Here is a 26,691-nt window from a genome sequence, read left to right as displayed (position 1 = left end):
TGTCAATGGGGAGCGTTAGTGAGATTGAAGAAGAAACCTCTAAGACCTCAAAATCTTGGAGAATGCCTACTACTGAAAACTAATAACGTTTCTCCGTCTCATCGTTTTATCCTATTAATCAAGTTCCGTAATGTGCAAAAGTGCAATATGACTCTCAGCATATTGAGGTAACATGGTTAACTACATAGTCCATGAGTTTGGTCATGTTTGAAGGCAATTGAAGGGAGTTTTAACAGAGTGATAAACTGGTTGGTATTTTCCCCATTGTAAGTAATGGAGGCTGGCTAGGTTGCTAATGGTTTACATGTAAGAGGAGGGATCAAGATGGCGTCTGAACTTTCTGTACTTCTTTTCAACAACGTTTTAGATCCTATTTGTTTTATTTTCTAACAAAGACTCAGTTATTTAGTTCAGGTAATATATGTAAATATGTGATATAAAATGTGTTAATATTTTTACAAAAATAGCATTTAACAGTTTGCTAACTTGATGCTAACCAAATTTAGCTTGGCTAAGCACTAGATAGCTTTAGGCTAGTTTATCTCAGTCTGATAGCTTACATGTTAGTAGTTATAATATAATGGTTGTAGCAATGTTTAGCACAGGCCTCCAGTAATTTATAGCTTTTCCCAAATTGACACTGATAGTACAGTGAGTTATATATAATGTGAATGTGTAGATGTGTGGTGATAGTATTTTCACCTCAGACCTTTTATTTTTTTGATACTGGAGTATGAAATGTGGAGATGTAATGCAATAATAGAGTTGTAATGGATACCTGGTTTTGAAAACCAAAAAGATTAACAAAAGAGAACAGTATTTTAATACATCTTGGAGAATTCCTACTACTGAACACTAGTAACGTTTCTCCGTCTCATCATTTTACCCTGTTAATTCAGGCTTATTATCTGCTGACCACATCCCATTCCGAGGCGTGTAAACATATTTCAACAGGTGTCAAGGACTTGAAAGTTACAGAAATGGTGTCAACTGTTAGGACAAGAGATAACAGCTAAATGAAATCCAGATCCTCAAACCTCACTTAGATGACTGCATTGATAGAATTGGCTCTGCTGCTTACGTTAGTAAGTTAGATTTGCTAAAAGGTTATTGGCAGGCGCCTCTGAACTCTCGAGCTTCTGACATCTCAGCTTTCATTACGCCTGATAACTTCGTACAATATACTGTGATGCCCTTTGGAATGTGTAATGCACCTGCTACTTTTCAGCGCCTAGATAACATTGTGTTCGTGGATGTGCCAAATTGTACTGCTTACCTTGACAATGTGGTGATTAATTCGTCAACTTGGTCTTATCATCTCGCCACCTTGAAAAGTGTGTTTCAGTGGTTGGAGAATGCTTCTTTAACCCTCAATTTGGCCAAGTGTGAGTTTGGGAAGGCAACTGTGGCTTACTTGGGGACGCAGGTAGGATGAGGTCAAGTGTGAGTTTGGGAAGGCTACTGTGGCTTACTTGGGGACGCAGGTAGGACGAGGTCAAGTGTGCCAAATAACTGGCAAAGTGGAAGCAATTGTTGCTTTTCCTGCTCTCACGACTTGTCACCAGTTGTGCAGATTCCTGGGGATGGGAGGGTACTATCATACGTTCTGTAAGAATTTTTCGACAGTAGTAGCTCTCCTTACATCTCTGCTTAGTCCCAAAGTACCATTTAAGTGGTCCAAGGAATGTAACTATGCTTTTGTGTCACGTTCTGACCTTTGTTTCCTTTGTTTTGTCTTTATTTAGTATGGTCAGGGCGTGAGTTGGGGTGGGCAGTCTATGTGTGTTTTTCTATGTGCGTTTTTCTCTGCCAGAGCCGTCAGCCAGTCCAGAGCTGCCCCTCAGTCCGGAGCTGCCCCTCAGTCCAGAGCTGCCCCTCAGTCCGGAGCTGCCTCTCAGTCCGGAGCTGCCTCTCAGTCCGGAGCTGCCCCTCAGTCCGGAGCTGCCCCTCAGTCCGGAGCTGCCCCTCAGTCCAGTGGGGCCCTTTAGTAGGGTTGCCAGTCCTAGGTCGGTGGCGAAGGTCGCCGCTTTAAAGAGGCCACAGAGGCGGGCGAAGAGGCGTACCAGAACTTTGGTGAAGTGGGGTCCACGTCACGCACCAGAACCGCCACAGCAGACAGATGCCCACCCAGACCCTCCCCTATAGGTTCAGGTTTTGCGGCCGGAGTCCGCACCTTTGGGGGGGAGGTACTGTCACGTTCTGACCTTTATTTTCCTTTGTTTTGTCTTTATTTAGTATGGTCAGGGCGTGAGTTGGGGTGGGCAGTCTGTGTGTGTTTCTATGTTTTTCTATTTCTATGTTTGGCCTGATATGGTTCTCAATCAGAGGCAGCTGTTTATCGTTGTCCCTGATTGAGAACCATATTTAGGTAGCCTGGGTTTCACTGTTGTTTTGTGGGTGTTTGTTTCCTGTGTCAGTCTTTGTGCCACACGGGACTGTTTCATTAATATTCACTTTGTTATTTTATATTGTGTCACATTCAGTTTATTCTATTAAAACATGGACACTTACCACACTGCGTTTTGGCCCGATCCTTGCAACACCTCTGACGAAGAGGAGGAAATCTGCCATTACATTTAGATTCAGCCAAAGCACTACTTGGTTGTGCCCCAGTGCTTGTCGCTCCAACTTTGACAAACCATTTAAGCTGGACGTATATGCTAGTATAGTATAATTTGGTAACGGAATTATGAGTTTTAATCACTTAATAATTCACAACCAAAATATATATCATAAAAATCACTAGAACTAATTGTTAGCTCCACCATTACTGGTTACTTCTGTGAACTTTCACTATCCTCCCTCCTCACAAAGACAAATGTGAAAATATCTTGATGTTATGTGGGATTTAGTAACGGAATTACAAGGCACAAGGGAATTTTACCAAAACGATTTCTACAAACCCAAATGTAAGTGTTGATAATAGTAGTCAGGGGTCTTTATGTCAACATGATTCTGGTTTTATGTAGTTCTGATATTGGACCTCTTCAGACTTTTTCTGCTAATCTTTTCTAAGATCCCTTTTCCATCTGTTGACCCAGAAATCAAAGCCTTCACTGGTTGAAAAATGTATCTAGAATTACATTTACCAAAAATATACACTCTTAGATTTCATTTGACACCCAATTACACATGCTCCTATGAACGTCATAATTGGTGCTAAAATCAAAATCTAATTTTATTGGTCACAACACATGGTTAGTAGATGTTATTGCGAGTCTAGCGAAATGCTTGTGCTTCTAGTTCCGACAGTGCAGCAATATCTAACAAGTAATATCTAACAATTTCACAACCAATACACAATAGACAATCCTTTTACATGGAAAATCCCTACTGTACCTCTAGAGATACTATCCATCCCCAACTAGTAATAAAGTGGCCGGGCTGGTTGCTACTGGCCTCTCCAGCTTCAGGCTGAATCATACCCATGATGAGAGGATGTATACTGGACACACAGGGAGAAACTACAGTCTGAATCACACCCATGATGAGAGGAGGTTTACTGGACACACAGGGAGAAACTACAGTCTGAATCACATCCATGATGAGACTACCTTTAAGGCTTAAGGGTTTGGTTAATGTTAGGGTTAATGTTAGGGTTAAGGTTAGGATTAAGGTTAGGGTCCGTTTTAGGTTTTGGTCAGACGGGCTGTCAATGGGATGTTAGTCAGAAATGCCAATTTAGTCTTTCCCTTCTCAAACCTGTCCTCCCCCTAACCAGCTCATATCATGTATTCCACCACCAGCACACCTGATTCACTAATCAGAGGTTTGGATGATTAGTTGACCAGTGGAACAAAGTGGACTGGATCTAGGTGAACTATGTGGAGAGTCTTCCAGGGACAGTACAGTGCAGACTGAGAAGCTAATAACAGTGTAGTTTACTCAACTCATTCAAACTATCATGACAATTGTTTAGAGAGAAGATCTGCACAAGGACATAAAGTTTAAGATATAGCAAGAAAGGACAATATGGTGCAAGGTAGCCAAAGTGGAATCAAAAGTCATGGGCCTAATCATCAATCAAATATGAAATATAAAACCCAAATATAATCTACATATAAAGACAACAAGTCATCTACATGTGTTATAGAATAGCTCCCTTCTCACATCCCAGGTCATGTTTGGACTGGAACGGGACAACTCAACGGGCTATGCGCATCTCCCCAATAGCCTACAGACAACTTTCCTGAGTGCAATGTCATTAATGTGACCGATATGTACAGTATAATAAGCATAGTGAAGAAGGAAAAGATCCCACCTCTGACGCACAGCAGAGACATCACTGCTGAGATTTCCCCTGGAGCAAGAGTCCCTCAAGAATTTAAAAACAGTCATTGCGTTTCAATGAATGTCCTCCCCAAACGCTTGTTGCATCGTGAACTATCCTCCCAGGCCCTTGGGAGTTCATCGGATGGATGATGCGCCGCTGCCATTTACTTGGACGAGAAGTTGGACGAACGCTCCTCCAGCTCACGATACGAAATGGTGGAGAACTACAGTGTAATGATGTGTCGTTCACGAATGAACGGATCTTTTTGAAAGGATCTTTTTGTTGAACCTCGGGAACAGAATTGCATCGGTGAAAGAGCCATTCATCTGGCTCTATGATTTGCAAACTGCTACTACTGCTTGTTGAGCTCAGAACAACGTTTTTCTGTAGATAAATTACAACATCATTATCTAAAGGGGGTGAATCCTCACTGCAGAAATAATAAATAGTGGGGAGAGAGGGTCAATCTGGTCCACGAGGATTTATTTCATGCTTAAAAACGAATTCTTCTTTTTTTTACGCGCATTTCACGATCTGACTTAATTGAAGCCTACGGTTTGTTCTTTACATTTAATATTAGCATTTCTTTTCATTGTTCTAGATTGATTTTAAGCATTTTGAAGGAAGATCCGTCTATGAGCCAAATGAACCCGCTCTTTTACTTGAACGGAGCCAAATGTGCCGGTTCACCGAAAAGACTCAGAAAGCCCATCACTACGACAGCGGAGAGATGAGATCCAAAGAGAGCACCACAATCAACAGACACACTCAACAGGCAGGCGGTAAGGGCGTTGGGATTTGACTGTCACAGGGACAAACTAATAAGAGGTTATACTTCATTGGAATAGGTGGTTCTTGAGGTAACAGTGGTCAATTGAAAACGGATCAACTGGATCAACTTGTACCCCGGGGAACAGGTGTAGTCCAGCAGTTGGTGATGGTGACATATTGAACAGTTCGACCTGGACAGGTGCACCAGAGTTGTGATTGTATGTTTGTTTGTACAGTTATGGCTGTTCTGTTATTAATTTGTATTCTCACTAAACACCCACATTTGTATTTGTGTGGGAAATGTTTGTAGGCTATGGTTGCTGTTTGTATTTCATTGAACTTTAGGCCCATACAAAGACAAATCACACAACATAGAATTCCAAATAACCTTAGGCAAAAATACACGAAATAAAAGTCAAGTGAAAATAGTTATAAATGTCTTTATCAATTATGAGTAGCTAAACATTATCGACTTTTGGACACTGATGCGCAGGAGAACCCCTAGCTGTCAATCAAGCAGGCGCGGTGAACGGATTATGACGCTCAAGCGTTCCAAATGACGCAACAATACAGCTCCAGAACAGAGAAAGTTAATGCGGAAGTTATTATTCGGTTCAACACTAAGACTGAGGTTTGACACGTGTGACTTGAGGTGAGTCAAATATTTACAAAAGTTTACAATACATTAACCATCCGCTTCGTTATATCTGTTGCTATCAATCACTCCATCTGTATCTACTCTTCTGTCTGTCTGTCGGACTATCTGAATTGTCTGTGTACTGTCTAGCCAGCATATGCCAGAAAGGTTCTTTCACATAGGCTCATATTCACAAAGTCTCATAGAAGGAGTGCTGATCAGTTATCAGTTTGGTCTTTTAAATCAAACTGAATACGTTTTGATGGACAGGAGGCGACCTGATCCTAGATCAGCACTCCTACCCTGAAACACTTTGTGAACACAATCCAGGTGTACTGTGATTATGAAGTTGTGATGAGGTATTATTATATTAGTTGTGCTGATGCATGATGGGTTGTAGGCTAGAGCTTGAGGACTCAACTCTGAAGACTGTTTCTGAATTCACTGACCTGGTGAGTAAATGTTGTGTACAATGGCACCATCTAGTGACAGAAACATAGAAACACACATTGTTGCTGAACGAAGGCATCTCTTTATTTTCCAGAAATAAAACTTGTAGACCTTTCCTGCAGTCTCTGAGGAGATGGACACCTCTTCTTCTTCTGGACGATCTCCGTCTCCTACTGGGACTGTCTTCTTACCCCCTCCTATCATGTGGAACAGTCTGTAAGTCATTCATCACATAACCTAGCTCTGGTCCAGGGCATTATGTGCGGCTTGCTGAAGGAAGGCTCAGTGTCTGCAAGCTGTACGTAACGCCCTGGACCAGAGTGACACATTACCCACCTCTGGCCATCATGGACAGTCAACTCATCACATTCACGTACTGTAAGTCACAGTTGTGTGATTTGTGTTATTAAAGACAGTTAAATTGAGCAGAAGTTGAATTATTATTTTAATATTGTAGTAAATTGTCTGAGTTCACTTCCTAAATAATGTGTTGACATTCCTTTGCTCCCAGCTACAGGCAGGCAGAGATGGAGGTTCACTTCCCGAGAGAAGAGAAGAAGACCTATACAGAGAAGGAAGCCCACATGCTTGAGTTGAGGGGGAAGGATCGAACGATCCGAAACCAGAAGAAGGAGATGGACAGACTTCAAGTCTGCCTCTGGGAGGAGGAAAAGAAGAAGAGGAATGGTGGAACAGAGAAGGACAAGATAATTGAACAATTACAGTCTGAGTCAGACAATCTAAGAGCCCTTTTAAAAGATGAAAGGAGGAGAAGAAGAGTAGAAAGGGGTATCATGACAGAGTGGAAGGCTGAGATCCTGAGACTGAGGGAGGCAGAGAGCCAGAGGGAGGCAGAGAGCCACAGGGAGGCAGAGAGCCAGAGGGAGTCAGAGAGCCAGAGAGATGCAGAGAGAGAGAGAGAAGCAGAGAGACAGAGAGAAGCAGAGAGCCAGAGAGATGCAGAGAGACAGAGAGAAGCAGAGAGACAGAGAGCAGCAGAGAGACAGAGGGAAGCAGAGAGACAGAGGGAAGCAGAGAGACAGAGGGAGGCAGAGAGACAGAGGGAAGCAGAGAGAGCCACAGAAGCAATGGTGCACCAGAGAAAACTGCAGGAGATCCACAGACTCAAACAACTGCTGGATCTACTGATGGTGGACCTACAACTGGCCCACGTAAGACATGTCATTGTTATTATTAAAAGGCAGTGTATATTTACCCAGCTGAAAATGAATAGTGGCAGACAGCGGTACGCTAACCTAATGTTAACTTTTATTCCTTTCCTTAACCCTTACCTTAACCTCACTGAAACTATACCTAACCTTTACCTTAACCCAACCCTAGGTCCTGAACCTAACCTTCATTTATCTCAACCCCTATGCCTTTCTTCTGCCGGTTGAATATCCACTTCCTTATTAACGTCATTACTGTTGTTGTTGTTGATAACTGTATCTGTGAAGGTTGTAAATAGTTGCATTAGTGAAGCATCATTTGTAGGAGTAATTTCTACAAGCATAAACATCAGAGGCAACATTGTTGTAACATCACACAAATTGTAATCGGAATTTCTCAAACCCCTAACTGAATGGGCAAGAAGGTTGTGTGTTTGCATTTGTACACATTGTGGACATTGATACCATAAAATGTCTCGTAATTTTTTCAAACCATGTCAATACATTAATTGAGAATGAATTGTCCAGATGAATTGATCAAAATGACCCTGCTATTGATGTTGTCCAGTGTTTGATTCAATTACCTAGCTCTAGGTTGTATTTCTGTGTATCGTTCTCTGCAAATCCTTTGAAAGTATGTCTTGGTCATAGATTATCACTAATTTCACCTTTTAAAATGAAGCAAGAGATTGAGAGATTGAGGCTATGGCAGAAAGTCATGGAGGATCAGCGACCAAGACTGGCCTGGAACCACAAACCTATTGAAACAGGAAGAGAGAGGGAAAGAGAGAGGGAAAAAGAGAGAGAAAGGGAGATGGAACGTGAGAGAAAAGCAGAATCGGAAAGACAAGAAATGAAGAAGAAAGTGGAACAGGCAGAAGAAACGATAAAAGTGTTAGAACGAGAGATTGAGAGATTGAAAGAGATTGAGAAGGAAATCATATTTGAAAGAGAAAGAGACATGCGTATTGGAGAGAATGAGAAAGTCAAACTGGTTAACGAAAAGGTAAAAGAGTTAGAGAGAGAGGTTGAGAGACTGAAAGAAGATATGACAACAAAAGAGATTCAATACAAAACCAAATTTGAAAGAGCGAAAGAAGCGTTTAGAAGACAGAATGAGAGAGTGAAACAGGTTCACCAAAATGTACTAGTGTTAGACAGAGAGGTTGTGAGAATGAAAGAAGAGATTAGATGGAAAGACGAGACTGAACCAGAGAGAACATTTGATAGAGACAGAGAGAGAGAAAATGATTGGAGACGAAGTGAAGAGGAGATGAAAAATAGAGTGGAGAGAGAGATGGAGATGGAGACAGACCTCATCAATGACAAAAAGACGTCTGAATTGGAGGAAGTCTTCAAGAAAATCAAGGAACAGCAGATAGAATTAGAAAATATGGAAACAGACAAATATAAATGGAAACAGAACCAAATGGACATGGAGGAGAAGATGGAGGGTGAGCACAACAAACAGAAAGAGGTAGAAAGAAAGAGAATGGAGAAAACACCAAAACAGAGACAACAAGAAGATGAGAAGAAGAAGATGGAGAGAGAAGAAGAAGAGGAGAGACGCAAACAGAAGCACATAGAGATGGAAGAGGAAGAAAGAGAGAGGGAGAAAGAGAGACAGAGACAGATCAGAAGACAGAGAATGGAGAAGAGACAGGAAATTATGGAAAGAGAAGAAGAGAGACAGAGAGAGATTGAAAGAGAGATTGAAGAAGAAAGATATAAACAGAAGCAAATAGAGATGGAAGAGGAAGAAAGAGAGAGGGAGAAAGAGAGACAGATACAGATTGAAAGAGAGATTGAAGAAGAAAGATGTAAACAGAAGCAAATAGAGATGGAAGAGGAAGAACGAGAAAGGGAGAAAGAGAGACAGAGGGAGATCAAAAGGAAGAGAATGGAGAAGAGACAGAAAATGATGGAAAGAGAAGAAGAGAGACAGAGAGAGATTGAAGAAGAAAGATGTAAACAGAAGCAAATAGAGATGGAAGAGGAAGAACGAGAAAGGGAGAAAGAGAGACAGAGGGAGATCAAAAGGAAGAGAATGGAGAAGAGACAGAAAAATATGGAAAGAGAAGAAGCGAGACAGAGAGAGATTGAAAGAGAGATTGAAGAAGAAAGATGTAAACAGAAGCAAATAGAGATGGAAGAGGAAGAAAGAGAGAGGGAGAAAGAGAGACAGATACAGATTGAAAGAGAGATTGAAGAAGAAAGATGTAAACAGAAGCAAATAGAGATGGAAGACGAAGAACGAGAAAGGGAGAAAGAGAGACAGAGGGAGATCAAAAGGAAGAGAATGGAGAAGAGACAGAAAATGATGGAAAGAGAAGAAGAGAGACAGAGAGAGATTGAAGAAGAAAGATGTAAACAGAAGCAAATAGAGATGGAAGAGGAAGAACGAGAAAGGGAGAAAGAGAGACAGAGGGAGATCAAAAGGAAGAGAATGGAGAAGAGACAGAAAAATATGGAAAGAGAAGAAGCGAGACAGAGAGAGATTGAAAGAGAGATTGAAGAAGAAAGATGTAAACAGAAGCAAATAGAGATGGAAGAGGAAGAAAGAGAGAGGGAGAAAGAGGGACAGATACAGATTGAAAGAGAGATTGAAGAAGAAAGCTGTAAACAGAAGCAAATAGAGATGGAAGAGGAAGAACGAGAAAGGGAAAAAGAGAGACAGAGAGAGATCAAAAGGAAGAGAATGGAGAAGAGACAGAAAATGATGGAAAGAGAAGAAGAGAGACAGAGAGAGATTGAAGAAGAAAGATGTAAACAGAAGCAAATAGAGATGGAAGAGGAAGAACGAGAAAGGGAAAAAGAGAGACAGAGAGAGATCAAAAGGAAGAGAATGGAGAAGAGACAGAAAATGATGGAAAGAGAAGAAGAGAGACAGAGAGAGATTGAAGAAGAAAGATGTAAACAGAAGCAAATAGAGATGGAAGAGGAAGAAAGAGAGAGGGAAGAAGAGAGACAGAGAGAGATAGGTGAGAAAGAGAGACGACAACAAGAGGAGAGAAACAGAACGTTTGAGAGAGATCAAGAAGAAGATATATGGAAACAGAAGCAAATTGACATGGAGAAGGAGGGAAGAGAGGGGGAGAACAAGAGACAGAGAGAGATAGAAGAGATACAGAGACGACAACAACAAGAGGAGAGACAGAAACAAAAGGAGAAGGAGAAAGAAAGGGAGAAAGACAATGAGAATCAGAGAGAGATGGAATTAAGAGATCAGCAACAGAAAGAGATGGAGAGAGAAAATATGATTATGAGAGAAAGGGAGGAAGCAGGAAGAAGAAAGGAGGGGCAGAAAAATATTTTGGGGGAAATTGAGGGACAGAATGAACTGGAGATAGAACAGGAGAGAGAGATGGAAGAAAAGCAGGAAGTGATTAAGGAAGCAGAGGAAGTGTACAGGGAAAGAGAAGAGAGAGGAAAGGAAGTAAGCATGAAGAAACATGTAGTAGTTAATGTTAAAGCAAAAGCACGGGAAGTCTTCAATAGGCGTAAAGAGAGGAGGTTAGAAGTGTTGAAGGGGGAACGAGAACACATAGAAAGAGGACAACAAGTCAGGAGGGAGAAGGAGGAAAGACGGCTGGAGATGGAAAGAAAACAGGAGAGGGCAAGACAACATGAGGAGCAGGATAGAAAACAAGACATTGAAATTGCTAGACAGAAAGAAATGTTCAGACTAAGAGAGGAGGAGAGGCAGAGAGAGGAAGAGAGAGAGGAGCAGAGAAAGAAAGCCATTGAAGGCCATTTAGCTTTAATCAGAGAGAGAGAGAAGATTTTAGAGGTAAAGAAGGACATTCTCCCACCCGATAAAAGTATCCGAAGGAGAGCTGTGGGCTGGGTAAACAAGAAGTGGGAGGAGAGAAACCTCAAAAAGATAGAGAGAACCTGTCAGAGAGAAGCTGAGGAGGGCGATAAGATCGTCCACATAGGTAAGACCTGTTTTCCCTCTACTTATGACATCATCCTCTGTAGTCTCCTCTACACACATACGTTCCACACCAGTCATCATGTTGCATCATTGTTTCAATAGAAAACTACTGTCCAAAATGGTCAAGCTGATCTGGTATCAACTTAAATGTAATGTACACAGGGAATTTAGAATGGAAAACTCAACTGGATCTCAATGACCCTGGTCTAAAGTAGTGCATCATAGCCTTTTGAGGCCCTAAGAAACATTTTGTTCAGGTTTTTGACTACATTTCCTCCCAATCTACACTTTGCAACGGGGCGTAGAGAACATATTGCATTTTTTAAGCAAGTTTGCTGCAATTCTACACATTTCCCCATGGGGCGGAGAGAAGAATTAGCAATTTTGACCAAAAAAGTTATTTGGGGGGGTCAGGGGGCCCCTAGTTGCCATGGGGCCCTAAGCAATCGCATATGCCTAGGGCCGGCCCTGGCACTTTACAAAGAATAGGTGCCATTTGGGACTCATGTTAAACTTTGGGTCAGGTCAATTCGGGATGGGAATTATTTTAATTTATAAACAAATTCTATGCCATGCTCAAATGAGAAGAGTAAAGAATCATTGAGATCCAACTGGGTTTTCTATTCCTAATTCCCTGTGTCCATTACATTTAAGTTGACTTCAGATCCACTAAGTTGAATGAGAACTCTACTTCTTCTCTCCTTCCAGTCATCCCTGGACCCATAAGGCTAACCATGACCCGGGCAGAGAGAGAGAGGGAGAAGAGGAAGGAGCTGCTGAAGGCTGAGGAGAGAAGGAAGAAGTTGGAGGATTTCAATAAGCAGTGGAGAGTGCAGTCGCTGCTTAAAAAACACACTCATCAACAACTGAAGGAGGAGAGGGAGAAGATGAAGGAAAAGTACCTGGAGCAGATTAATCTGGAGGCTGATGAGCAAATCCAGAAGTTCAGCACCCAGTACATCACCCGGTGTCCAACCACCCAACACAGCCACGACTACAACCACGGTCAGGAATTGCCGGGGTGGGCGACAGGCCAACAAGTAAGCCAAGAGCCTGTTGCATCTGGAGATGGCCAGCAGGAGGGGCCAAGGAGGCAACAGGCATGGGCAGAGAACCAGGAGGGGAGTTCAGAGAACCAGCAGGAGGGGCCAGAGAACCATCAGGGGGGGCCAGACAGCCAGCAGCTAGAAGCTCCAGAAGAGGTTGAAACATCAGAGCCAACCTCCAACAACAAGAAAAAGCCAAGCATCTGGAAGAGAATTAAGATGGGGTAAAGAATGTTTAAACATCTATTCAAGTTTTACACTGTTAATATACATGTCATCACTTTAAAAAGTGACATTATCCAAATGTGAGGGTTTAGTGTACATGCAACACACATGTAAACATATAGATACTTACCTGTCTCTGTGATGTCTTACAGCCTTCCTGATGTGCTGTCTGCCTAGAGCTGGAACTCAATGAAGCCACAGTTCCACTGAGGTTACGTTGGTAATTAAAAGTGTCGCCCAATAATTCCTCCTCCTCTTTAAGTCATCAAGCCACATTTCCTCCTCAAAACATTATAGTCTCCTCTAGCCAGCAAGTATCCTCTTTATCAGGCAACAAACCATCTAAGGTCAGTGACCCTCCTCCCCAGAGCAGAGATTCTCATCTTTATCCAAGTTGAATTCATCTCTGATCACCACCTCTACTGTCCTAGAAAACATCCCAAAAATGGAAATGGTTTCAACAGAAGTCCTCCCCTCAAACCAGTGGCTCCACAGACCAGAGTTTCTCATCTTTATTCAAGTTGAATGCAACTCTGATCATTTCCACCACCTCTCCTGTTAAGGGGAGGTGCTGAAAAGGAGGTCTGGGAGGAGGTCTGCAGGTAGCCTGGACCGGACCGGTAGCAGCTAAGTTGCTGGCTCCATCCCCGGGCAGAGCTGCTCAAGTCAGGCCAGTGATGTTTGATGATGTCATTTTTGTTTGCAAATGTATTAAAAAGCAATATTGTTGTTACAGTGTGGCTTGTTTTGTTATTTAGTAGAATTGAAACATCCAGTAGTCATGGTAGATGTTAGACTTTCAATGAGACACCTAACATTCCATCAGTTTGATACAATGTGTGACATGTTATATTAGAGAGGAGTCCTCTATACACATCTATTTTAGACCATAGGAGAAATATCAGATTGAAATAGCTTCTCTAAGAGTCTGAGGAGAGAGCAACAGTAGACGCATCGTTAGCTCTCCCACCTCCAGTTCAGTACTCGGGTCATTCCACCAATTTAGTACCTTTTGGGGAGTGTAACTTTTATTCCACCTAATTCTAACATTCTGTCATAAAGAGCACATGTTCAACTTAATAAAAAACATGTTTCCCATCTCAAGAGTAACAAATACATACTATAGCAAGTGCCTATTAAGTGCCAAATAAAGTGACAGGGTTGACTGTAACAGAGTTGACTATTTCATCTAGAATCAACCATAGATCCCCATGTGACAGGGGGAATGGAATGCAAGCTTACCAAACACATGTAAATAGTTTAAACATTTCTAGACTGTCTATCTATAGGTAACAGGGTTGATACATTATAATTAAAAGATTAGTTCACCGTTTTTATTGGTCAATCAAAATGGAATGATTCAATCATACATTGTTTTACAGCGGTGAAGTTAGCTTGATATTAACGATTCAGAATTGCCTACTTAAATAAAATAAAAATATATATTAATGTAATATTCTAAATTGGCTGATAGGGAATAAGTTGTTTTTCCCAATTCGGTGTCATATTTACTTTTTGGAGGTGAAATGTAGCAAAAAATGTGCCATCCTCTGCTCAGAGGGTTAAGGGACCGTCTTAAAACTGCATCGCATACAATTGCCTGTAATTGAAAAAGGTCAATACCTTCTCAACGACATGACAGAGTTCTAAAACAAATTTGACACTGTAAAGAGACCTTTTCTCTCGAATGCAATTAGTTAAATTGTTTTACTTCTGTAAAATCTACGAAATGTTAAATAAATCACTTTACAATGAAAACATCAATATCTTCCACCCCATATGACTTTAATGAATATATTTTTAATTTATATTTATTTATCCGTTATTTTACCAGGTAAATTGAGTGAGAATCCGTTCTCATTTTCAGCAATGACCTGGGGAATAGTTACAGGGGAGAGGAGGGGGATGAATGAGCCAATTGTAAACTGGGGATTATTAGGTGACTGAGATGGTTTGAGGGCCAGACTGGGAATTTAGCCAGGACACGGGGGTTAACACCTTTACTCTTACGATCCGTGTCATGGGATCTTTAATGACCTCAGAGAGTCAGGACACCCGTTTAACATCCCAGCCAAAAGACAACACCCTACACAGGGCAATGTCCCCAATCACTGCCCTGGGGTATTGGGATATTTTTTTACTCTTTTAGGAAAGAGTGCCTCCTACTGGCCCTCCAACAGCATCTGGTCTTCCATCCAGGGACTGACCTGAACCAACCCTGCTTAACTTCAGAAGCAAGCCAGCAGTGGTATGCAGGGTGGTATGCTGCTGGCAAGAAACTATCATTGGTTCAGGAACCTCATAATAAACGTCAATTACTTTCTGTATTTTTTAAAAACTTTATATTTTTTTTATGATTTTGAATGGACTTTACCTGAAAAATGTTTCCCTAAAACTTCAGTAGCTTCCACTTTTATGAATACAACAAACTGATATTGGTTCACAGACCTCTTCCCTCCAATCCACGGTAATTACGTTTGGACTTTTGGACATTACAAATGAAGTCAAAATGAAAACATTATTGGTGTTGTTGAATTAGGTTTTCATAATAGCAAGCTAGGACTGATGGTTTGGTTATGTAAACTAGCAAGTATGTTGGTTTGTTACCAAGGCAACTACTGTAACTATCTAGTAAACTTGCTAGCTACTTCAATGGATGTTGAACACATTTCTACCGGCAAATGTGTTAAATTATAGCCATGGTATAAAAGGGATAATCAACTCAGGGCTTTATGGTTCTCTGGAAAATAATGCAAGTCCATGGAAGGTCAGTTCCACAGTGTTCATTATTTACCATAGAACTCATAGTCCCTCGTTGATTATCCCTTACATCACTTTATGAGCTGAATTTGCCTTTCTTTGCAACAGTGGAAGCTGCTGAGGAGACGACGGCTCATAATAATGGTTGGAATGGAGTCCATGGAGTGGTATCAACCACATCAAAGATGTGGTTTCCATGTGTTTGATACCACTCAATTGACTTAATTCCAGACATTATTATGAGCTGTCTTCCCCTCAGCAGCCTCCACTGCTTTGCAATTAGTTTGTTTGTTTTCCGTTGTTAGCATTTAGCTAACAGCGTCTATGTGAATTTGCTATCAGTTTGTGCTAATTTGTTAGCATTCTGGAAATAGAGGGCAATAGGTTTTTCTTGTGTTTTTAGCACCCACTCATGTGCTATGCCGGGAATACTGTAAATCCCGGTATAAGAGAAGAATGGTATGACAATATAAAAATCTGGATACCCCCCAACCCTAATCACCACAACTACCACACCTACTTATCCCAACTACCACATCTACCTACCACAACTACCACACCTACTTATCCCAACTACCACATCTACCTACCACAACTACCACCCATATGTACCACAACTACCACACCAACCTACCAAAACTACCACACCTACCTACCACAACTACCACCCATATGTACCACACCAACCTACCAAAACTAACACAACTGCCACACCTACCATACCACACCTATCATCACCACAACTACAAAACCTACCATCACCAAACCTACCTAACACAACCACCACACATATGTACCACAACTACCACACCTACCTACCAAAACTGCCACACCTACCACACCAACCTACCACAACTACCACATCGACCTACCACAACTATCACACCTACCATCAACACACCTACAATCCACCAATACCACAACTATCACATATACTATCATCAAACCTACCACACCTACCATCACCAAACCTACCTACCACACCTACCCAAACTACAACACCTATAATCACCATACCTACCATATCTATCATCACCAAACCTATCAAACTTACCTACCATCACCACTTCTCTCAAACCTACATCACAAAACCTAACACACCTACCATACCTACCTACCTACCTTCACCAAACCATCCATCACCACACCTATCATAACCACAGCTACCTCACGTACCATCACCACACCCACCAAACTTACCTACCTACCTACCTACCACACCTACCTACCACAACTATCACACCTAACATAAACACACCTACCATGACCATACCTACCATTACACCTACCGTCACCACACCCACCATACCTACCATCCATACACCTACCATCACCACAACCTATAACACCTACAATCACTTCACCTACCATCATACATACCATCACCACACCTATCACACTTACCACCACCACAAAAACCATACCATAATTACTTCGCCACACCTATCATCAAATCAAATCAAATCAAATCAAATTAATTTATATAGCCCTTCGTACATCAGCTGATATCTCAAAGTGCTGTACAGAAACCCAGCCTAAAACCCCAAACAGCAAGCAATGCAGGTGTAGAAGCACCTCATCAGACCTGCCATCACCACACCTACCATAACCACACCTACCATACCTACCTTCACAACACCTACCGTCACACCTACCACCACTACACATACCATCACCACACCTACCATAATCACACCTACCATACCTACCATCACCACACCTACAATCACCACACCTACCATAACCACACCTACCATACCTACCGTCACCACACCTACAATCACCACACCTACAATCACCACACCTATCACACCTACCATCCCTACCACCACCACACCTACCATAATAAATGTGGATAGGTATGCTGCTTCATTCAATGATTACGGTATTGTAGAAGGTAGATACAGGAGTTCTCTAAGAATCTGAGGAGAGAGCAACAGTACATCGTTAGCATCGTTAGCTCTCCCACCTCCAGTTCAGTACTCGGGTCATTCCACCAATTTAGTACCTTTTGGGGAGTGTAACTTTTATTCCACCTAATTCTAACATTCTGTCATAAAGAGCACATGTTCAACTTAATAAAAAACATGTTTCCCATCTCAAGAGTAACAAATACATACTATAGCAAGTGCCTATTAAGTGCCAAATAAAGTGACAGGGTTGACTGTAACAGAGTTGACTATTTCATCTAGAATCAACCATAGATCCCCATGTGACAGGGGGAATGGAATGCAAGCTTACCAAACACATGTAAATAGTTTCAACATTTCTAGACTGTCTATCTATAGGTAACAGGGTAGTGGTGTAATAATTCACCCACCCAGTGGTGATTGCAGCATGTACATCTTGGTGGGGAAAACTACCCCAAAATGTTTTAGATGAATGCCAGCAAAGCCACTACACAACACAACACTAAACAATACATGAATTGCACTATAGCTTTAACAAACGGTGCCCACAAACTGTTAGGGTCGACATAAAGCTGTCCCAACAGCAGAGGTTTCTTTACAGCACCATGGTGTCACGGCTTCAATAAGTAGTGAGTGCAGGAGTCAGGTGCAGAGGGTAGTTCAAAAGATGTGGATCTTTAATATTCCAACAAAACCATTACATTTTTACATTTTTTTATTTTTATTTATTTTTATTTCTCCTTTATTTAACCAGGTAGGCTAGTTGAGAACACCTTTATTTAACCAGGTAGGCTAGTTGAGAACACCTTTATTTAACCAGGTAGGCTAGTTGAGAACACCTTTATTTAACCAGGTAGGCTAGTTGAGAACACCTTTATTTAACCAGGTAGGCTAGTTGAGAACACCTTTATTTAACCAGGTAGGCTAGTTGAGAACACCTTTATTTAACCAGGTAGGCTAGTTGAGAACACCTTTATTTAACCAGGTAGGCTAGTTGAGAACACCTTTATTTAACCAGGTAGGCTAGTTGAGAACACCTTTATTTAACCAGGTAGGCTAGTTGAGAACACCTTTATTTAACCAGGTAGGCTAGTTGAGAACACCTTTATTTAACCAGGTAGGCTAGTTGAGAACACCTTTATTTAACCAGGTAGGCTAGTTGAGAACACCTTTATTTAACCAGGTAGGCTAGTTGAGAACACCTTTATTTAACCAGGTAGGCTAGTTGAGAACACCTTTATTTAACCAGGTAGGCTAGTTGAGAACAAGTTCTCATTTACAACTGCGACCTGGCCAAGATAAAGCATAGCAGTGTGAACAGACAACACAGAGTTACACATGGAGTAAACAATTAACAAGTCAATAACGCAGTAGAAAAAAAGAGAGTCTATATACATTGTGTGCAAAAGGCATGAGGAGGTAGGCGAATAATTACAATTTTGCAGATTAACACTGGAGTGATAAATGATCAGATGGTCATGTGCAGGTAGAGATACTGGTGTGCAAAAGAGCAGAAAAGTAAATAAATATAAACAGTATGGGGATGAGGTAGGTAAAATTGGGTGGGCTATTTACCGATAGACTATGTACAGCTGCAGCGATCGGTTAGCTGCTCAGATAGCAGATGTTTGAAGTTGGTGAGGGAGATAAAAGTCTCCAACTTCAGCGATTTTTGCAATTCGTTCCAGTCACAGGCAGCAGAGAACTGGAACAAAAGGCGGCCAAATGAGGTGTTGGCTTTAGGGATGATCAGTGAGATACACTTGCTGGAGCATGTGCTACGGGTGGGTGTTGCCAACGTGACCAGTGAACTGAGATAAGGCGGAGCTCACCTAGCATGGACTTGTAGATGACCTGGAGCCAGTGGGTCTGACGACGAATATGTAGCGAGGGCCAGCCGACTAGAGCATACAGGTCGCAGTGGTGGGTGGTATAAGGTGCTTTAGTAACAAAAGTGCACTATAGCTTTAACAAACGAAGCCCACAAACTGTTAGGGTCTACATAAAGCTGTCCCAACAGCAGAGGTTTCTTTTCAGCACCATGGAGAGAATCCTTTAAAAAACATAGCTGATATGGCTGACTTGCTTCAACAAATGTGGTTTCCACTGACAATTGAGATGTACAAACTATGGCATAAGGGGACAACGAGTGGACCACAGGCAAACAGCCATTTTGATTAAGACAATGAGAGAGCTAGGATGGACCTAGTCAATATAACCATTTGTTCAGCACTTTTGAAATGTACAGCGACAGAATTTTGAACATGGGCCATTCTTACAGTATTCTCCCTGTACACCAAGTCATAACTGCATATAAGCAGACAATGAAAGCTCTTACAATATTTGATGATTACATTTCTCTAAAACAGGCTATAGTCTACATGTGCACAATCAAGTCAGTGCAGTAGGCTAAGTTATGAGAGGGGAAAGTGACAACATTATTAGGGTGAGGCACATGGGCTCCTAACAGCTTACTACAAAACATACACATAGTATTACTTTCTTCGCTACAGTATACATATCTCCCTAGCATATTACATCATTTATAGAGCAGTATACAGGACATTAAACCTTGTCATCAAAGTCTGTCATTCTCTGGATGTATGGTGCTTCAAGACAACTGGGAACTCTGGGAAAACAAGGTTGAATCATGACGTCAGTGATCTTCAGGTTAGAGCATAAGAAAGAGGCCCAAGTTCCCGACTTGGAGTTCTGAGTTGGATGAACGTTCAAAACCTGTTTTTCCAGTAAGAGTTCCCAGTTGTCTTGAACTCACTGAAGTCTAAGAGTTCCCAGTCTGAGTTCCCAGTTGTCTTGAACTCACTGAAGTCTAAGAGTTCCCAGTCAGAATTCCCAGTTGTCTTGAACTCACTGAAGTCTAAGAGTTCCCAGTCAGAGTTCCCAGTTGTCTTGAACTCACTGAAGTCTAAGAGTTCCCAGTCAGAGTTCCCAGTTGTCTTGAACTCACTGAAGTCTAAGAGTTCCCAGTCAGAGTTCCCAGTTGTCTTGAACTCACTGAAGTCTAAGAGTTCCCAGTCGGAGTTCCCAGTTGTCTTGAACTCACTGAAGTCTAAGAGTTCCCAGTCAGAGTTCCCAGTTGTCTTGAACTCACTGAAGTCTAAGAGTTCCCAGTCAGAGTTCCCAGTTGTCTTGAACTCACTGAAGTCTAAGAGTTCCCAGTCAGAGTTCCCAGTTGTCTTGAACTCACTGAAGTCTAAGAGTTCCCAGTCAGAGTTCCCAGTTGTCTTGAACTCACTGAAGTCTAAGAGTTTCCAGTCAGAGTTCCCAGTTGTCTTGAACTCACTGAAGTCTAAGTGTTCCCAGTCAGAGTTCCCAGTTGTCTTGAACTCACTGAAGTCTAAGAGTTCCCAGTCAGAGTTCCCAGTTGTCTTGAACTCACTGAAGTCTAAGAGTTCCCAGTCAGAGTTCCCAGTTGTCTTGAACTCACTGAAGTCTAAGAGTTCCCAGTCAGAGTTCCCAGTTGTCTTGAACTCACTGAAGTCTAAGAGTTCCCAGTTCTGAGTTTCCAGGGGTTTTGAATGCGGCAGAAGTCATACTGAATAGCAGGCTAGTGATTGCATTGTTAAGCTTGCAGTTAGCCACCGATTCCTTCCAAACCACCTATTGTTGAATTTGCGATTTCCAACTTGTGTAATGTTTATGTCCAATGGTTGATGAGCTCCGATACATTTTATCTATAATTGCTCTTCATAATTTCTCTTCATATGACAAGGATTGGAAAGGATTTACCAGTAGATTGTTGACCGGATTCATGATGATGACTGCAGGTTAGTAGCTAAGATTTAGAAAATATGATGTTGACATGATCAGTCCAATCAAAGCTACGGTATATATAAACTAATTTGATGTAATTTTATCTGTGGCCAATGACCTTGAGTATTCTTGGATGGGCACTTCTAATGTAACTCTATGGCAGCACCCAAGGCGCTTGAATTTTGGAGCTCTCCTCATAGATTTTGCAGTGACGTAGTGTCCCCTTGAATGACAGAACACTGAGCCAATCACGGCGCAACTAGAGAACATTACCAACCCCTACACTCCGTATTTCAAATCCCACCGTACCTTCTCCACTATGCAATCTGGTTTCCGAGCTGGTCATGGGTGCACCTCAGCCACGCGCAAGGTCCTAAACGATATCATAACCGCCATTGATAAAAGACAGTACTGTGCAGCCGTCTTCATCGACCTGCCCAAGGCTTTCGACTCTGTCAATCACCGCATTCTTATCGGCAGACTCAATAGCCCTGGTTTCTCAAATGACTGGATCACCTGGTTCACCAACTACTTCTCAGATAGAGTTCAGTGTGTCAAATTGGAGGACCGGTTGTCCGGACCTCTGGCAGTCTCTATGGGGGTCCTAAAGGGTCCAGAATATGTACATAAAGATATATGAATGAGTGATGGTACAGAGCGGCATAGGCAAGATACAGTAGATGGTATTGAGTGCAGTATATACATATGAGATGAGTATGTAAACAAAGTGGCATAGTTAAAGTGGCTAGTGATACATGTATTACATAAAGATGCAGTAGATGATATAGAGTACAGTATATACGTATACATATGAGATGAATAATGTAGGGTATGTAAACATTATATTAGGTAGCATTGTTTAAAGTGGCTAGTGATATATTTTACATCATTTCCCATCAATTCCCATTATTAAAGTGGCTGGAGTTGAGTCAGTGTGTTGGCAGCAGCCACTCAATGTTAGTGGTGGCTGTTTAACAGTCTGATGGCCTTGAGATAGAAGCTGTTTTTCAGTCTCTCGGTCCCAGCTTTGATGCACCTGTACTGACCTCGCCTTCTGGATGATAGCGGGGTGAACAGGCAGTGGCTCGGGTGGTTGTTGTCCTTGATGATCTTTATGGCCTTCCTGTGACATCGGGTGGTGTAGGTGTCCTGGAGGGCAGGTAGTTTGCCCCCGGTGATGCGTTGTGCAGACCTCACTACCCTCTGGAGAGCCTTACGGTTGTGGGCGGAGCATTTGCCGTACCAGGCGGTGATACAGCCCGACAGGATGCTCTCGATTGTGCATCTGTAGAAGTTTGTGAGTGCTTTTGGTGACAAGCCGAATTTCTTCAGCCTCCTGAGGTTGAAGAGGCGCTGCTGCACCTTCTTCACGATGCTGTCTGTGTGGGTGGACCAATTCAGTTTGTCTGTGATGTGTACGCCGAGGAACTTAAAACTTACTACCCTCTCCACTACTGTTCCATCAATGTGGATAGGGGGGTGTTCCCTCTGCTGTTTCCTGAAGTCCACAATCATCTCCTTAGTTTTGTTGACGTTGAGTGTGAGGTTATTTTCCTGACACCACACTCTGAGGGCCCTCACCTCCTCCCTGTAGGCCGTCTCGTCGTTGTTGGTAATCAAGCCTACCACTGTTGTGTCGTCCGCAAACTTGATGATTGAGTTGGAGGCGTGCGTGGCCACGCAGTCATGGGTGAACAGGGAGTACAGGAGAGGGCTCAGAACGCACCCTTGTGGGGCCCCAGTGTTGAGGATCAGCGGGGTGGAAATGTTGTTGCCTACCCTCACCACCTGGGGGCGGCCCGTCAGGAAGTCTAGTACCCAGTTGCAGAGGGCGGGGTCGAGACCCAGGGTCTCGAGCTTGATGACGAGCTTGGAGGGCACTATGGTGTTAAATGCCGAGCTGTAGTCGATGAACAGCATTCTCACATAGGTATTCCTCTTGTCCAGATGGGTTAGGGCAGTGTGCAGTGTGGTTGAGATTGCATCGTCTGTGGACCTATTTGGACGGTAAGCAAATTGGAATGGGTCTAGGGTGTCAGGTAGGGTGGAGGTGATATGGTCCTTGACTAGTCTCTCAAAGCACTTCATGATGACGGAAGTGAGTGCTACGGGGCGGTAGTCGTTTAGCTCAGTTACCTTAGCTTTCTTGGGAACAGGAACAATGGTGGCCCTCTTGAAGCATGTGGGAACAACAGACTGGGATAGGGATTGATTGAATATGTCCGTAAACACACCGGCCAGCTGGTCTGCGCATACTCTGTGGGCGCGGCTGGGGATGCCGTCTGGGCCTGCAGCCTTGCGAGGGTTGACACGTTTAAATGTTTTCCTCACGTCGGCTGCAGTGAAGGAGAGTCCGCATGTTTTAGTTGCGGGCCGTGTCAGTCGCACTGTATTGTCCTCAAAGCGGGCAAAAAAGTTATTTAGTCTGCCTGGGAGCAAGACATCCTGGTCCGTGACGAGGCTGGTTTTCTTCTTGTAATCCGTGATTGACTATAGACCCTGCCACATGCCTCTTGTGTCTGAGCCGTTGAATTGAGATTCTACGTTGTCTCTATACTGACGCTTAGCTTGTTTGATTGCCTTGCGGAGGGAATAGTTACACTGTTTGTATTCGGTCATGTTTCCGGTCACCTTGCCCTGATTAAAAGCAGTGGTTCGAGCTTTCAGTTTCACTCGAATGCTGCCATCAATCCACGGTCTCTGGTTTGGGAATGTTTTAATCGTTGCTATGGGAACGATATCTTCAACACACGTTCTAATGAACTCGCTCACCGAATCAGCGTATGTGTCAATGTTGTTGTCTGACGCAATACGAAACATATACCAGTCCACGTGATGGAAGCAGTCTTGGAGCGTGGAATCAGATTGGTCGGACCAGCGTTGAACAGACCTCATCGCGGGAGCTTCTTGTTTTTAGTTTCTGCCTGTAGGCAGGGATCAACAAAATGGAGTCATGGTCAGCTTTTCCGAAAGGAGGGCGGGGCAGGGCCTTATATGCGTCGCGTAAGTTAGAATAGCAGTGATCCAAGGTTTTTCCAGCCCTGGTTGCGCAATCGATATGCTGATAAAATTGAGGGAGTCTTGTTTTCAGGTTAGCCTTGTTATAATCCCCAGCTACAATGAATGCAGCCTCCGGATAAATGGATTCCAGTTTGCAAAGAGTCAAATAAAGTTTGTTCAGAGCCATCGATGTGTCTGCTTGGGGGGGGAATATATACGGCTGTGATTATAATCGAAGAGAATTCCCTTGGTAGATAATGCGGTCGACATTTGATTGTGAGGAATTCTAAATCAGGTGAACAGAAGGACTTGAGTACCTGTATGTTGTTATGATCACACCATGTCACGTTAATAACCATGAAGCATACGCCCCCGCCCCTCTTCTTACCAGAAAGATGTTTGTTTCTGTCTGCGCGATGCGTGGAGAAACCAGTTGGCTGCACCGACTCCGATAGTGTCTCTCCAGTGAGCCATGTTTCCGTGAAGCAAAGAACATTACAGTCTCTGATGTCCCTCTGGAATGCTACCCTTGCTCGGATTTCATCAACCTTGTTGTCAAGAGACTGTTATTGGTTAACTGTAAGGGGTGCGTAACTGGTGGCAGGAAAGTCAGGCGCAGGAGAGCAGAACTGGGTAATAACCAGAGTATACCACTGCTGGCTTGCTTCTGAAGCTAAGCAGGGTTGGTTCTGGTCAGTTCCTGGATGGGAGACCAGATGCTGCTGGAAGTGGTGTTGGAGGGCCAGTAGGAGGCACTCTTTCCTCTGGTCTAAAAAATATCCCAATGCCCCAGGGCAGTGATTGTGTAGGGTACCTGTGTAGGGTACCGTCTTTCGGGTGGGACGTTAAACGGGTGTCCTGACTCTCTGAGGTCATTAAAGATCCCATGGCACTTATCGTAAGAGTAGGGGTGTTAACCCCGGTGTCCTGGCTAAATTCCCAATCTGGCCCTCAAACCATCAAGGTCACCTAATAATCCCCAGTTTACAATTGGCTCATTAATCCCCCTCCTCTCCCCTGTAACTATTCCCCAGGCCGTTGCTGCAAATGAGAACGTGTTCTCAGTCAACTTACCTGGTAAAATAACGGATAAATAAAATAAAATACAAATGAATAAAATAACAAAACAAACGGCATCCAGGACAACAAAATGTGGTTACAAAATAACCCGCCGTGCACAAGCACTTACAACAAACAGTTCCACACAAAGACATGGGGAGAACAGAGGGTTAAATATACAACAAGTAATGAGGGAAATGATAACCAGGTATATGGGAAAACAAGACAAAACAAATGGAAAATGAAAAGTGGATCGATGATGGCTAGAAGACCGGCGACGCACACTGCAGTATGAGCCCTGAACAAGGAGAAGGACCGACTTCGGCGGAAGTCGTGACAGTACCACCAGCATTGAAGGGTCCAACACGTCCTCCACCGGAACCCAGCATCTCTCCTCCGGACCGTACCCCTCCCACTCCATGAGGTACTGAAGGCCCCTCGCCTGACGCCTCGAATCCAGTATGGATGGAGCGAAAGGAATACGCCGGGGCCCCCTCGATGTCCAGAGGGGGCAGAGGAACCTCCCGCACCTCAGACTCCTGGAGCGGGCCAGCCACCACTGGCCTGAGGAGAGACACATTGAACGAGGGGTTAAAATGGTAATCTGGGGGAAGCTATAACCTGTAACTAACCTTGTTCAGTCTCCTCAGGATTTTAAGTGGCCCCAGCTTCCGGCAGGGCAGGCGGAGGGGCAGGTTTTGGGTAGAGAGCCAGACCCCAGTCCCTCGGTGCGAAAACCGGGCCCTCACCGTGGTGATGGTCTGCGCTGGCTTTCCTGCGCCGCACGGCCCCGCTGGAGGTGAACATGAGCGGCTTCCCATGTCTCCTCCACGCGCCTGAACCAGTCGTCCACCGCAGGAGCCTCGATCTGACTCTGATGCCAAGGAGCCAGAACCGGCTGGTACCGCAGTACACACTGGAATGGGGCAAGGTTAGTGGAGGAGTGGCGGAGCGAGTTCTGGGCCATCTCTGCCCAGGGCACGAACGCAGCCCACTCCTCCGGCCGGTCCTGGAAATAAGACCTCAGAAACCTACCCACATCCTGGTAACTCTCTCCACCTGCCCATTACTCTCGGGGTGAAAACCTGAGGTAAGTCTGATCGAGACCCCCAAACGTTCCATGAACGCCCTCCAGACCCTCGAAGTGAACTGGGGACCCCGATCAGACACTATATCCTCAGGCACCCCGTATTGCCGGAAGACGTGTGACCTCTTCGGCCACAGATGGTGCACGAGATGGAACCTCCTCCGGTCTCCCTAAACGCAGCACCTCCAGCACCATGGGCATCGGAGCAGTGGTGCTGGAGGATGGAACTGACAGACCCCGATCTGGATGTCCGCGGGTAGCCAGCAGGTTATCCAGCCGAATGGACAGGTCCACCAGCTGGTTGAAGGTGAGGGTGAAGGCCAGCTCCCGACGGACATCCTCGCGCAAACTGCAGCGATAGTGGTCGATCAGGGCCCTGTCGTTCCATCCCGCTCCAGGGGCCAGTGGAGGCCCCTGTTGTGCTGGTGGAGGTGCTGGAGGGTTTGGACGACGCAGTCCATGGCAGCGCCAAGATGGTGGAGCATCGCTGCGTGCTCCCGGACGCGGTCCTCGACCCCTATACCAACTTCCACCCCATATTACCTTTATGATAACAACTGTTATTGGTTCAGGAACCTCATCCCACCAATAAA

At 43.6% G+C, this 26,691-nt stretch overlaps 1 protein-coding gene across 1 annotated transcript; it reads left to right on the top strand.

Moving 5' to 3' along the window:
* Positions 1 to 11,177: 11,177 nt before the first annotated feature.
* On the top strand, positions 11,178 to 26,649 carry LOC116361738 (uncharacterized). Its single transcript, XM_031816057.1, has 5 exons — positions 11,178 to 11,238; positions 11,946 to 12,507; positions 25,662 to 25,810; positions 26,236 to 26,354; positions 26,497 to 26,649. Exons 2-5 carry the CDS (start codon positions 11,972 to 11,974, stop codon positions 26,647 to 26,649), a joined length of 957 nt encoding a protein of 318 aa, XP_031671917.1. The 5' UTR covers positions 11,178 to 11,238; positions 11,946 to 11,971.
* The last annotated feature ends 42 nt before the right edge of the window (positions 26,650 to 26,691 follow it).

This window comes from Oncorhynchus kisutch, unplaced genomic scaffold, assembly GCF_002021735.2.
Source record: "Oncorhynchus kisutch isolate 150728-3 unplaced genomic scaffold, Okis_V2 scaffold736, whole genome shotgun sequence".
NCBI lineage: Eukaryota > Metazoa > Chordata > Actinopteri > Salmoniformes > Salmonidae > Oncorhynchus > Oncorhynchus kisutch.
The sequence above is the reverse complement of the archived record's forward strand: the minus strand, read 5'-3'. Positions and strand labels throughout refer to the sequence as shown.

Bases quoted from the DNA above. Each gene is read 5' to 3' on its own strand.
- LOC116361738 (XM_031816057.1), top strand. From the start codon at position 11,972: ATGACCCGGGCAGAGAGAGAGAGGGAGAAGAGGAAGGAGCTGCTGAAG. The intron at 12,508-25,661 runs GTAAAGAATGTT...CAGTCTCCTCAG, and splicing joins TGGAAGAGAATTAAGATGGG to GATTTTAAGTGGCCCCAGCT. The intron at 26,355-26,496 runs GTAGCCAGCAGG...ATCCCGCTCCAG, and splicing joins CCCGATCTGGATGTCCGCGG to GGGCCAGTGGAGGCCCCTGT.